General features: G+C 40.5%; 2 protein-coding genes across 2 annotated transcripts in view; both read right to left on the bottom strand.

The window, feature by feature from the left end:
* Positions 1-957: 957 nt before the first annotated feature.
* On the bottom strand, positions 958-4,045 carry LOC145910991 (growth hormone secretagogue receptor type 1-like). Its single transcript, XM_082998220.1, has 9 exons — positions 4,008-4,045; positions 3,804-3,932; positions 3,512-3,641; positions 3,240-3,368; positions 2,863-3,002; positions 2,211-2,341; positions 1,875-2,003; positions 1,405-1,543; positions 958-1,099 (listed from the first exon to the last, which is right to left on the bottom strand). The coding sequence occupies exons 1-9, from the start codon at positions 4,043-4,045 to the stop codon at positions 958-960; spliced, it is 1,107 nt and encodes a 368-aa protein (XP_082854346.1).
* Positions 4,046-4,980: 935 nt separating this feature from the next.
* Positions 4,981-12,849, bottom strand: part of LOC145910926 (dynein beta chain, ciliary-like) — a 43,615-nt gene continuing 35,746 nt past the window's right edge. Inside the window, exons 68-88 of the mRNA XM_082998147.1 lie at positions 12,459-12,673; positions 12,089-12,237; positions 11,881-11,980; positions 11,682-11,817; positions 11,399-11,555; positions 11,028-11,186; positions 10,819-10,965; positions 10,543-10,701; positions 10,359-10,475; positions 9,887-10,098; positions 9,636-9,784; positions 9,410-9,553; positions 9,008-9,219; positions 8,690-8,794; positions 8,486-8,572; positions 8,298-8,417; positions 7,526-7,917; positions 7,289-7,438; positions 7,049-7,172; positions 6,718-6,871; positions 4,981-5,824 (exon numbers count right to left, since the gene is read on the bottom strand). Coding sequence (XP_082854273.1) covers positions 5,601-5,824; positions 6,718-6,871; positions 7,049-7,172; positions 7,289-7,438; positions 7,526-7,917; positions 8,298-8,417; positions 8,486-8,572; positions 8,690-8,794; positions 9,008-9,219; positions 9,410-9,553; positions 9,636-9,784; positions 9,887-10,098; positions 10,359-10,475; positions 10,543-10,701; positions 10,819-10,965; positions 11,028-11,186; positions 11,399-11,555; positions 11,682-11,817; positions 11,881-11,980; positions 12,089-12,237; positions 12,459-12,673 — 3,412 coding nt within the window. The 3' untranslated portion in view covers positions 4,981-5,600. The remainder of the gene's footprint in view (positions 5,825-6,717; positions 6,872-7,048; positions 7,173-7,288; positions 7,439-7,525; positions 7,918-8,297; positions 8,418-8,485; positions 8,573-8,689; positions 8,795-9,007; positions 9,220-9,409; positions 9,554-9,635; positions 9,785-9,886; positions 10,099-10,358; positions 10,476-10,542; positions 10,702-10,818; positions 10,966-11,027; positions 11,187-11,398; positions 11,556-11,681; positions 11,818-11,880; positions 11,981-12,088; positions 12,238-12,458; positions 12,674-12,849) is intronic.

Genomic DNA, 12,849 nt, shown 5'->3' with positions numbered 1-12,849 from the left:
TTTATTTTTTGTCGGTACTGGCCGAAAATAACAATATAGTTGATGTACTGTAAAAATACTCGAACTCCTCTACTTTAAACGAAAAATTTAAACAAATCTATTTAACCTTTCGTCCTTAAAGTCACCTGGACGTTAACTGAAACTCAGAGGTAAGAGCTGCACTCCCACCCCCAGTTAGTAGGAATGTGATGATATTGGCTTTGTTTGCCGAACGAAAAAGTAAAAAAGAATTGCAAAGTTCTACCAAGATGCTTGGTTAATAATTAAAGTAACGAATAAATAAATAATGCAAGACCCGTGGGAGTTTTTATATTCTAGCACGAAGCAGCAAATTAATGATATGATTGCCATCTGAGGAAAAAGGCCTTTTCACGAATTTATACCTTTGTCATGTAAAACATTGCATTAAGAAGTTCGTAGAGTTTGTAGTGTCACATAATCGGTGTATTTTTTGATTTAGTGCATTCACTGGTACCAATACTATACTGATTACTAATGTTTCCGAATTCCAGATAAATGAAGTATTTCTGTGTTCTGACATGGTGACGTTGAATGAAACAGAAATTGTGCATTTTTTTTACTTTGGACAAGAAATAGGCGTCTGTGCGGATTCATGTTCGATTATAGTTTAACAATTTAAATATGCAATAATGAAAATATTTTTAACAACACTATGTTTTGAGGATCTTTTCCTAACAAATACTGTCACGATAAAGATGTAAAAAACATCACAGATCGCAATTACATGCAAAAAGCATAATCGGCAGGGTCGTGTCTATCACACATGAATAAAAACAAATTCTTTGATCAGTCTTTTCTCAAAGGGATACTTTGGTGAGGGGTAATGTTGGAAATTTATTCCAATTAAGGAACTATTCCGATAACAAAATTTGCAAAAAAATTTTACTTAAGACAACTGCACCGAACTCCGTTACACGACAAGAACACAATATTTCTCTACACGGTGCTTTTAGGTTGATCTGGTGTCGAACTGGTGACAGCTGAAATTTTAATGTGCTTGGAGGCCTCGCTGCCTTCACGTGACCTGCAACATCGACACACACGACGAAGCACGGCTTTGGTTTCTTGGCGCATCGAGCTGAACAAGACAAAAACCTTTATTATAACAAGAGATTTGTGCAAAGTTTGTTTAGAATATGACTAAAAAACAATGCAAATTCGATTCTTCAAATAATCGTCGAAAACCCTGCTGATAGGCTTTACATATGCCAGATGGTATTTTACCACTTTTAAAATAGTAAGTACACCACAATTCAGCACAAAGAGAATAAATCTATGTAAGCATGGAGCCAATAACATGCGTTCTGTGAGCTGCATACACACTTTATCAGTTGCCATCTGTAAGCAGCTCACAGAAAATAAATCTACTTTAATACGCGATACCTGGAGGCGAGATTATAGAAAATAGGATTAAGGCATTCACTCAGTCTGAGGCACATGTACTCAGACATCCCAAACCACCAGTGAATAACTTCATCCTCGTGTGTCACCGCTTTCACAGTAGTGGCGTAAATGTGATAAGCTGTAGATGCAAGGAACGCAATTAAATCAAACACTTTATTGCCAGGAAAGCAAGGACAAGATGACGCACTGCGAGATATTTGGACCAGAGTCACATATGCAAGAAAACATTTTCACTATCAAGCATAGACTAGTAACTCGGCAAAGTTACTACGTAAGGCAGAGTAAATTTTAAACTTCATCTACCTGATGTTCAAAAATTAAAGTAACTTTATGTGAATTCTATGAGCAATTATTTTCAAATAGTTTTTTTTGCACGTAAGCATCGCAATCACAAGCAACCGTTGTACAAAATATCACCACATGTGGACGTAACATCAGTTAATTCCTACCCGTGTGGGGGATATAGCCGACAATGAAGGATCCCACGATGAGCATCAGCTGAATGATCGCCTGGTTTTCCTTCCTTTGTCTCAAAGCCTCTGCCCCACGTGGATAGACACCGATCGTTGTATGAAGGCCTGTTTGAAATTTCGTTAATGTATTTGTTTGCACCATTATTAAGAAAACATCGAGTACTTCGATCGTCCGGACGGAAGGTTTTTGATATAAAGAGGGTGTCTTATTGTAAACTAATTACCAGATAAACAGAATGCCATTGAGCCAATAATTGGACCCATTACATACACGCCCACCTTGAGAGTACTTGCCAGGCGCCTATTATATACCTTTAATCCTTTGGCGCCTCCTGTAGTGCATCATCGCAGCCACTAGTAAGCTAAACAATAATATGAGTGCGAATGGGACGTAGAAAAACACGGCATATCCAGCCACTGCGTACGTCTTGAACTGCTGAAACCTAAAAAAGAATTACACGTGTGTTTGTAATGGGGTTATACGTAACTTTTCTGTTGCATTGTATAGAAAATACAAATTGGGTGAAATAACTTACATACATGGACCATATGTGGATGTAATAACAACACACATAAGGGGTGGAGAGCGCCCCTCCATATATTAGCTTATGATACTTAAAAATATGCTGCAGTGGCAGACAAAAAGGATGTTTTATAATTGAATTTCATTTATTACTAGCGGCTGTCTTCTTGTGTAGCGATCAAAATCGTTCTTTTTGCGTCAAAATGAGTATTGGATCGTAATCGCTCCCCCTAGAAAAAGTTTGTGGATCCGCCCCTGACAGCACGTGAGCAGGATGATGCAACAATCATAATTTGTAGTTATTTACGGTTGTGGGCAACGCACAACAAAGTAAAGTTATGGGCCAATTCAAACTAATTGTACGAGTGCGCAAAATATTTGATAACCTTGTGGCTTACGTGGGTATGTATATGCGTTCATCTTGACAAATATTAAACCTACCAGTAAAGGCTAATCGTACAGGAGGGCCAGGCCGTTTCTCTGCTTATGACCAATCTGTTCATTTTTCTCGCGTTCATCCAGATAGCGAATGGGACAAATCCACTCCCGGCCGATATAATCCAGATCACCATAATGCACATCTATACATACCAAATAAAGGGCTAACGGTTGCTACCGAAACTCTATAGACTTAAACATGATCACATCCGATAGACAACCACGCGATGCTGGGCATTAAAGTACTATTCATGTTGTGATAAGGGTCGGTTGCGTAACAGGGGTTTCCCCGTCTCCGGTAACGTCAAACAGGTGTTGAGAATAGTTTCGGTACTTCAAACATTTGGTGCGTTATTTAATGAACACCCTCAAATTATCACCTTGGCATGGGTGTGAGTAATTCGCTTGTAACGATGAGGAAACGTAACGGAAAGAAGGCGGAGAAAGGCGAAGCACAGGATGTGAAGAGAGGTTGCAACCGAAGTTCCATTATCTCCACCCCAAAACAACTAGAAAAGAATCAAATAAAATTTTATATCTAAGACAAAATTATAGAGCGGTCATTGTACATCTGACTCTTAAGCATTGAAGATTGTTTAAAACTACATAAGCCTGAAGTGCTTTTTTTATCGCATCGGTCGATCATACCAACCTTGCAGAGAAAGTTAGAAATAATCCAATGATCGAATCCCCACGTACGACGATATAGAAACAGAGGACTGAGTAGAGCCGAAATCAAGTCAGATACACTTAGGCTGGCGATAAAGTAGTTGAAAATCGACCTGCGGTATTTTGAATGTAATGCGGAACGTTTGCGGTCATTGAAGTATTACAAGCCTTATTTTCTTCATGTAATGTATATGTTTTTTGTAAATTTCGTTCTATCTTCCGGATGCGGATCGCTATAATGTAGTATTTATTACTAACTCAGTGTGTTGATTTACCTTAAATGCGGGGCCTGTATGATGACGTATATTGTAAGAATGTTGGCACAGATCCCGAAAACAGCCAATGGGAGCAAAACAAGAGAACTCACCACAACCCCTGTGAGGTCGAACGGGTGTTGATAGATTCTATAATAAATTGCAGATTTGACGATACGCTTTCAAACATCTGGTTATCAACAAGAATATAAGGCCTATACATACGGTGCGATGGACGAGTTGAAAACAGCGGCAGTAGACATGGCCCAACGTTAAACTATAATCAAACTTTATGAACAAAACACACACATATTTCTGCCCTTCCTGACAACAACAATGAGAAACCGAGATGTAATTTTGATGACACATACGTGACACAGAGAAATTGCACATTTCAATTATTGATGGATAACTGTTATTTTCTTGCCTCCATCAGTATTTGGCTATAGAAGGTAAAAACCGTAAATTAATATTACTGTTCTTTGCTTTTATCTATTTTTTCTCTTGTATTTATTCTTCTCTATTCTCTAAACATACGGGCATTTTATCCCTTTCCAGTTATTTGTCGGCCTACTTTCTGGTGCGGTCTATCTGGCCAATTACTTTACTGCTCTGCTCCAGTTAAAACGGAAATCAAATCGCACCACACCTGATTGCTATAATCACAGTCGTATGTAATTCAAAGCCTTTCCCGATAATTATAATTTCTTCGCCGCTATAAACGCCAGGCACCACCTATTAAGAACTGAAACTGGCTATAAAATTCGGAATAATTACAAATCGTAATTGCGGTTTTGAGTGCTACGTGCTTCTCTAGCGCGTTCCATGAAGCAAGTAAACGAGAGTGAAACATAGCAAAGATTGCTGATATCAAAAAGTGTTTATCTTGAATTGACAAATATAATATATTCGACGAGCAGTTTATCTGCACCGCGACTTAAATGTTGACAATTTGAAATATTTGCTTTTTGCAGGTCTGTCTGATTTCAACCAAATGCTTTAGCGATTAAAGTTGCGCGGAACTGATAACGTTTGGCCCAAAGCAAAAAAATACCCTTGATTACAGATTAGCGTAGAACCTCGTCACGGAAAACATTCCGGATTACCGGAAAAAAAACTGTCGAGCAAGTGAAAAGGCTGCGAACGTATAAATATATCTTATCACATCTTTGTCCATTGCAGAGGGAGGAATTGGAGAGTCGTATTTATTACATCTTTACGCATAACAACGAGCATATACTTCGTACGTGAATACATGAAGAGCATTCGAACATCGGCGAGTGCAGTGAGGCGTGAAGTGGTTGGATCGTACACGTGATTTCTTTGGTCAGCAAATTGGTTGCATTTTATTACACGGGACACACGTGGCCGCGCAATAAATGCGTAGATTGTAATCTTTGTGCTTTCAATACATTCTACAACTGTATAATCATGTACGAACGCTAAATAATATAATCTATAGACTCTAAATACATGAGTTCTTGACTTTAAATATCACGAACGAAAATATACAAAATATTACACAGTGTTGATACGCAAAAGTAAACTGCATTGAATGTTAAATCGCTTGTAAAGGAATGGTGAAGTAGTTTGTTATATTGTACCGTCAAGGAGTTACAAGTTTCTGGGCAAATTTATGCGTTTAGCGACGGTTTAGCGGTTATGACATTTTAACTGTAACGGAATTTGCAAACTTTTTTGTACTTTTGACAACGAAATGTTTGCGGAAGCAGACAACGACTACTACTGTGTGAAACCTAGAAATTAACTGATAATTAACGTGTCATTACAGCAAATTTTCACGTCATGGTCGAGTTCTTACACCTGCAGCAGCAGCGCCACGCCGGCCAAAATCCATTTGGATTTCTTCTCTTTGGACTTGATGTTGAACGTCCAAATGAAGGTAGGGCCACGTTCTCTGGTACGATAAAGCGGACATTCGTACACGTTCTTCGTGTCTTGCCTGTCAATAGGAATCGCTTTTATGAACATGACGGGCACCGGGGCGGTGAGCTCCTTGAGTCTTGCTTCAGCAAGTAATCCTGCATAGAGAAATGTGATCGTTATAGACAGGGCGGTCATCGATGTGAAATCGGATATAAGGAGGACTAAAGAGGATGCGATTTACTTAAGATTAACAACGCCTAGTCTGCCTCGACCTTTTAGAACAGATTTTTTTGGTACGACAGCAATTACTTTTATCAATGGAAATAATGCGTGCATGCAAGACGAAGTGACAAGCAATTTTAAAGGCCTCGTATAAGCAATTTTAAAAGTTTTTTTTAAACGATTAACCAAATATGGGATTATCCAAAAGTGCTAATTTACACTTCCCCAGCTAAAATAACATTGCTATGGCGCTTATCTACTGCAACTCAAAGCAGATGTTACGGCGCTTTGATCGCAACGAAGACATGTTTGTAAGAATTCGTTGGCATGCAACACCACAGATGACTATAATGTGACAGTAAACACGAATTTTACGTTAGGAACGTGATTGCGTTTGAAGCAAGAATATCATATCTTTCTTCTCAATCCATATGCCCCCTTTTTTCGACAGAGCCATTGGGCTGAGCGACTACGCATTGAAGTGAACATTCCAGCTGTTCGAATAAATCGTTTATATTCTATGGAGCCTGTGAACCTTATGATCAGAATATTAGAGCTGTGATCGCCAAATATAAAGGGCCTGCGCAGTGGGGCGATCCTGCCTTGCTATACGAAAGCATGGCATTACTTCTGCGTATTCTATGGAATTAACTGGAGTGTGCGATCAACCGGATTTGTCGTATAACTCTTTGCAACCACTGAAATAGTATCTAGCCCATGTAACAATGCGAGGGTTATCGAAATTTGACGCTGAAACAGATACAATGCAAAAAGTAAGTTGTTGGTTGTAAGCCAACCATCCCAATCGGGCTGTTGTTGCTGATACCTGTCTGGGAATCCCACTTCGCACCCTCCAGGTAGAGACCGTGGATGTAAGCGCCTTCCCTCGGCGGATGACTGAAGTCGTCTTTCGATTTTTTCGTGACGTCAACCGAGAGCACCATTTTGTCAAGCGGCCACTCGTTCTTGCGCGCCATACTCTGTTAAACCATGGGCTATGAATAAATATTCACTACCAACTGCCGGGTAAAACAACGCGCAAAATAGTGGAGGCAAACGTATAAGCGTGTCTACCACTCAGACATTAACATAGGAGCCACTTGCTGTAAGTATTCCCTGCACTTTCAACAGAAACAATCAGACCCTTGTTTGCTAACCTGCATGATGGCTGTGAGGAACGACTGCGGGTTGAAGAGACCTCCAAGCCACACAACAGCTGGGAGCATTAGATCGTGCGTCCAGGTATCGAGTTCACGACAACGAGCCAGCAGGTCGGTGTACCTTGACATTACAGCACAGTGTATATGAGATTATTGAGATGTATACCATTGTTTTTACATAAGAAAGTGCTAATCAGGGAAAGTGTTGTGCAAAAAAGAACTGAAGGGCAAACTTACCACAAGCCAAGACCATCCAGCGATGGATAAGCGATCTTTGTCCATGAGCCTGGGACTTTGTCGAGGAAGAGTGAGTTTTGAATTTCCTCCATTTCAGCAGATATTGTAAGTTCGCCTTTAAGACCGAGATCAAGTTCCTTCAAAGAGCGCCTGAAACCAATTTGGAAATGGGCATGTCAATGCACAAAATGTCATAGAAGTGCTTAGCATTATGTGAATAATTATTAGATGCTGTACCTTATTTCTCTGATGAGCAAGTTCATTCTTTCGCACTCCTGGAAACAAACCAGGATGAATGGCGAGCGTTCGATGGTTTTCGCCATTATCTCGCTCATCACAAACTCTTCCGGAAGTCGCTCCAGGGTTTCGTCCAATGTCCCCTTCACTATATCCTCCATGGTGGAGCCTCTTTCTCCGCTCTGGGATCCCTCGCGCGGCTGCATCTCCAGGACCGTCTGGAAGAGCTGGTTGGAGGTGACAGTAAGAATTCCGACTTCGGCGTTGGGATGAAGACCGTATAAGATCGGGCTCTCTGGAGGAAGCATCTCATCCACGTATCTATGGTAACCCTTGTAGTCAAGGTTTGGTGGAACGGGGAATCCAGGACAGAGAAACAGTTCGCTGTCGAGCTGAAAGGAGCACATTGACCTGCTTTTTAAGTTTCTTTTCAATAAAACTTCGTTTAAAATCAATGCATGATTTAGGAACTCTAATAAGGTCATGATTATGGGAATAAAGTGACTGGCCCATAGTGCTGAAAACATTGACATGTTTTATTTATTTACGGCAAAAACGTACCATTATCAGTTTAAAAAAAAACGTAGGTCTTGCTTCACAGTTGTAAAGTCAATGTTTTCAGCACTATGGGCAGTCTCTATATTCTCAGAATTACTGCTTGGCTATGAAAACAACTGATCTGAAAAACTACTTGTCTTGCGGGCTTTTGATTAGATACAAGGATTAACGTTTCGGATCACATGTGCGTTTAGCCTAACAGTAAATATTTCACCTGCTCCTGATCCATGAACACTTCTAAGTAAGTTTTGCATAAGATTCTGTCCCAGTCATCAGTGATGTGGCCTCCGTACATTATTTCACCAAACAAATACCTCAGGTCGGTCCACGGAACCTGTTAAAGGATAATAATATAGAAAAAAATGCTTTATTATTGCATAAAAGACTGTAAATCAAACGTACTTTTGGGTTGACTTCCAAATAGTTGTAGAGCACATTGACTGAAATTGTTAGGTCACCTGTGTTGAAGGGATAACTGCGATTCCATCCCTGTAGCGGAAACAGAAACATTTAGATTAATCCACATTAAAGGCAGGACAAGGAAGGATTTGATACAGCAATGTTTTGAAGAAAAGTTATTGAGCTCAGGGCAAATAAGGCGTTTACCTGTGGCCCAAACTTCCGTCTTTCCGCCACCGCCGAGTGGAAGTAACAAAGTGAGAAGAGAATGGATTTGAACTCCGTTTCCCTCACACACATCTCCAATGTATCCTTTAAAACCAGAAAAAAAGTTACCAACAAGCCCGAAAGTTTGACCTGGCCTTAAAAACAGATCTAAGCAAAATTCCCAATGAATTGCCTCACAAAAATTCCTATTGTCTAAATGAAAACCACATATTGTTAAACTCAAATGCATTAGCTCAAAACTCATGTCAAACAATGTCAAGACAATTGCAGGTTGTGTAGATAGACACAAATATCTACCTGATTAAAGTTGTCCAGTGCGGCGTGTAGATTCGCATGCATTCCTGTCGGCGGTTCGCTTGTGATCTTGATGGAATTCTCCAAGATACCCTGGGGTATAATGTGAGCTTCGGGCGTCACTGGTGGTTCTGCACTGATGAAGACCCGGTAATTCTCGTGTGCGTTCTCCGCGTTTCGCTCCACAAGTTGCTCCAGGCGTGGCAGCCATTTCGCTGTGTGCAATGTAAAGAATATGAAACGCTAGAAAAGAATGGTGACAAACAAAGAAACGAGTTTTTAGTGAATATTTGGCTGGAGGCGTTCGAATTAAGTCACAAAGCAGAAACAACTACATATTTGCATGCTTATTAATACCGACTTTGGCAATCTATGAATATTTTCGTAATCCAAGATTTGACTAACCGACAAGATGCACATTTTGCAGGATGACCCAATGTCCGTTTTGTGCAGCAGTTTGGAGTGCCTCCTCTGCCACAACCTCCTGACCCTGTCCAAGCGAGACACTGTGGAAATTGTTGTGATCGCCCGAGTATCCCAATTTCTTGCCTAGAGACAAAAAATTAAATTGTGCGTAACAAACAACAATTATTATTTAAATTTTGTTTGAGGGTACGTCACAAATATTTACCCAAAGTTTCGACGTTTTTCAACGGATCCACGCCGGGCGAGAGAACGAAAAAGAGCGGAATGCTTCTCGAACTTTCCTCAAAGGTTTTCATGAATTCAATCGCCCGATTCTCCACGTACTGTGACCCAAGTTGCTTTTCGATGAAATTCCTGAAAACAATTATTTTGTGTTGTCAGTGAAAGTCGCTCAAAATTGATCCAAAAAATATTTTTTGAAACATATCTACGGACGAAAGACTATCACAGTTTTACCTCAGGGAGTAGGTCATCCTGTCCGGTCTCAGCGTTCGGAGGATGCACATCTGCTGAACTGGAGGTTTGGTTTTCCACTCCTGGGGCAGCTTCTCTTTCTCGGGTGCCTCGCTGTCCACCAGCTTCTTCCATCTCTTGGGCGATCCCTCGATGTCACGATCAAGGTTGAGAAATTCGTCCAGGATTGACATAGCCTTGATCACTCCCCAAGCCTGCATATTCGGATCGTTTATTTAATGTGCATTCCGTCACAAAAATCGTGCGTAACAGTTGGCTATAAAATGTTTAAATCTTTCTTACAAATAATAACGTATTGCCAGAGTAATCACAAAGTAAAACGGATTTGTTCCTTGGTCGCATTGCCATGCAGAAAAGTAAGACTTTGGAACAAAGTTTCATATCACTAATTCTAATAAAATGAAGGGCGACAGAATATGTTGAGCGAGGGAAACTGCACAATATCCCAACGCACGTGATTGGTGAGAAAATCGACCGGACTCGTCATTGGTTGGCTGGTCGGAAATCGAAGCAAAGTCTCAAGATCACGCGTGTCAAGGTCGCCACGCATCTGGAGTACTTGGAACGCAACCTGTTGAAAGCAGAGTAAAACCAGTCACGTATTCAGTCTGTTGTCGATAATGTTAAGTTGGGCGTACCAGGGCGGTGAAAATGAGCTTGTGTTTTTCAAACAGGCCGCGGCTTGTGTAGGCGAACGTTTCGTAGGTCACTGTGTCGATGAGATTCGCGACTCTTTCATCTACGCTGTCGAACTTGGGGGTAAGGTCGATTGCATGGAGGAAAACAACGTTAAATGCCTGCGCAAAAAGAAGTGGATAGTTAAGTAACAGGATAGAACAAGTTGGGTTATCAGAATAGAGTTTCAGTAGTTAAGGTTGGCTAAGTCCATTTGCAACTTGCAGTGGTGTTTTTACCTTGAGAGAGAACTGGTAGATGGGGTTGATTTTATGGAGGTCGTTCAAAATAAAGTAGAGGAGCGACGCACGCGATGCCACAGGTCTGTAATATTCTCTCGCCTCGTTTATTTTCACCTCGTTGTGTTTCGCTTCATGAACTTTCACCTAAGCAGGATAACATTTTGTTTGTAAAAAGGTAAAAGTTTAGTTACTGCAGAAAACTTTACCTCGATTTCCTCTGAGGTTCGTTTCGTGTGTTCCAGGTTTTCGACGAGTTCAGTATCGCCCAGGAAGTTGCCCTCGGCGGCAGATAATCTACTCAACAAATTGTCTTCCAAGCTTTTGAGCGTTATTTTGAAGTCGTTTTGTTGCTTAGTGAGATCCACCTTAATGCAAAACGTTACGATGGGTTGTTAAAGGTGTAGTTAAAAAAGAATGTGTATTGTACCAATAGAAATCGGGCGCTATATAGCAAGTCCTTACACTATAAACAAACATGATTACTTGCAATTTTACGTTTTATGTGGTTCCGCGCACATTGAACATACAATTACTGAATAAGTTGTTTGAAAATTAACCGTTGAAAAGTTGTGGTTACCTTTAACTGCTCGAGATCAGGTCTTTCTGTTCTGACCACATTTGCCAGAAGCTGATCTTCAAGCCCATCCCTTGTAACGGTGAAATTGATGAGGGTGCTCTGTGCTTGCATCTCCGGCTTGTAGTGTGGGTTCGCTAACTTTGTTTGTAAAATCAGTCTGCGTGACATAATTTAGGAGTTTGCGAATGTGAATTTTGTGTCTCTTTGTTTTCATCGCGATTTTTTAAGTTAAATTTATATAACAATATATCAAGCGTCCTTGAGATTATTAGTTGCAACGTACTTGAAATCTTGGTGGTATTCGCATTCCTTGTCGCCAATTTTGATGTACTTTCCCTTCTTTATCGTGTTGCGCCCAAGGAGGGGTTCCAAAACCGGGTCGATGTTCTCACTGATATTTTCAATTAAAACTTTGTCGCCTGGAGAAGAACGATCAAAAGTAAAGTTTTTTGTGATTTACGCAAAGTGTTGCAAAAACCTACCTTCCGTGAGACATTTCTCTATAACATCGAGATAACCCTTTTGTCCCATTTGAACCACACGCAAATCGTCGCCGTAATGTCCTTTTATCCATTTTATACCCTGCAAAAATCAGACGTCAAGAAAACTGTCATAACTTTAGCAAAATTTTTAACCTCATTAGGACACAAAATCAAATTCAAACGTTATCAGAAAGCGTTTTTTGTGCACCTGCAGCTGTGGGTCAACAACTAGTGGCCATCTCTTGCAGTTAGAAAGAATGGCGGCGTTTTCGCTCGACATCCTGTCCGAGGGGAGTCCTTCGTTGTTCCAAGACGCGATTGTCGCGTCATCAGCAAGTAAGTCAATCGGGTCCAAACCTGAGCACGATAATGGTATTACCAGAGTGAAAATTTTCGACACAAGTTGTCTGTTTTGTAAGGTGAGTTGTACTTTGTTATTATTATGAATTTTATCAAAACCAATAAAATGCCTTCAAACATGGAAGCAACATGTTTGAGAAGGTAAAAGTCCGATGCCAGTGCTACATAACACACACTAATGCTAAAAAGGTTGATTCAAAGTCGGGTTGGCCGCCCACCTTCTGTCAATGGAATCCTGACTTTTTGTTTCTTCATGAACGGCAGCCATTCCTTGTTTAGTAACTCCGTCCTGTAGGGTTTGGTGAAGTAACCGAGGTAAGAAACAAAAGCTGCAGTGAGAAGAACGTCACCACTCAACGTCTGTTTTCGAACTAACAGCGATTTGACCGAATCCGACCAACGGATCTTTTCGCTCTCGAGACCAGTGACCAGTCTGGCGAAAAAGTCAATATTTAATGGTAGAAATGAAATGTTTAGTAACACTGTGAACCGTTTGACATAGGTTGACACATTTTAGTGAAAGGCAGATGCGAGCAACATTCACATGTAGTCAGTGCAATTGATAAAAAGGATTTTCAGTAAAACGTTTTTCACTCGCTTTCAAACCAG

The sequence above is a fragment of the Ascidia mentula genome, chromosome 8 (genome assembly GCF_947561715.1).
Source record: "Ascidia mentula chromosome 8, kaAscMent1.1, whole genome shotgun sequence".
Classification (NCBI taxonomy): Eukaryota; Metazoa; Chordata; class Ascidiacea; order Phlebobranchia; family Ascidiidae; genus Ascidia; species Ascidia mentula.
The sequence above is the reverse complement of the archived record's forward strand: the minus strand, read 5'-3'. Positions and strand labels throughout refer to the sequence as shown.

What these genes read in the sequence shown, in the direction of transcription:
- LOC145910991 (XM_082998220.1), bottom strand. Translation starts at nt 4,045, where the DNA reads ATGTCTACTGCCGCTGTTTTCAACTCGTCCATCGCACC. An exon ending in TTTCTAACTTTCTCTGCAAG is followed by an intron (nt 3,369 to 3,511) that starts GTTGGTATGATC and finishes ATTCTTTTCTAG; the next exon opens with TTGTTTTGGGGTGGAGATAA. An exon ending in CGGCTATATCCCCCACACGG is followed by an intron (nt 1,544 to 1,874) that starts GTAGGAATTAAC and finishes TTGCATCTACAG; the next exon opens with CTTATCACATTTACGCCACT.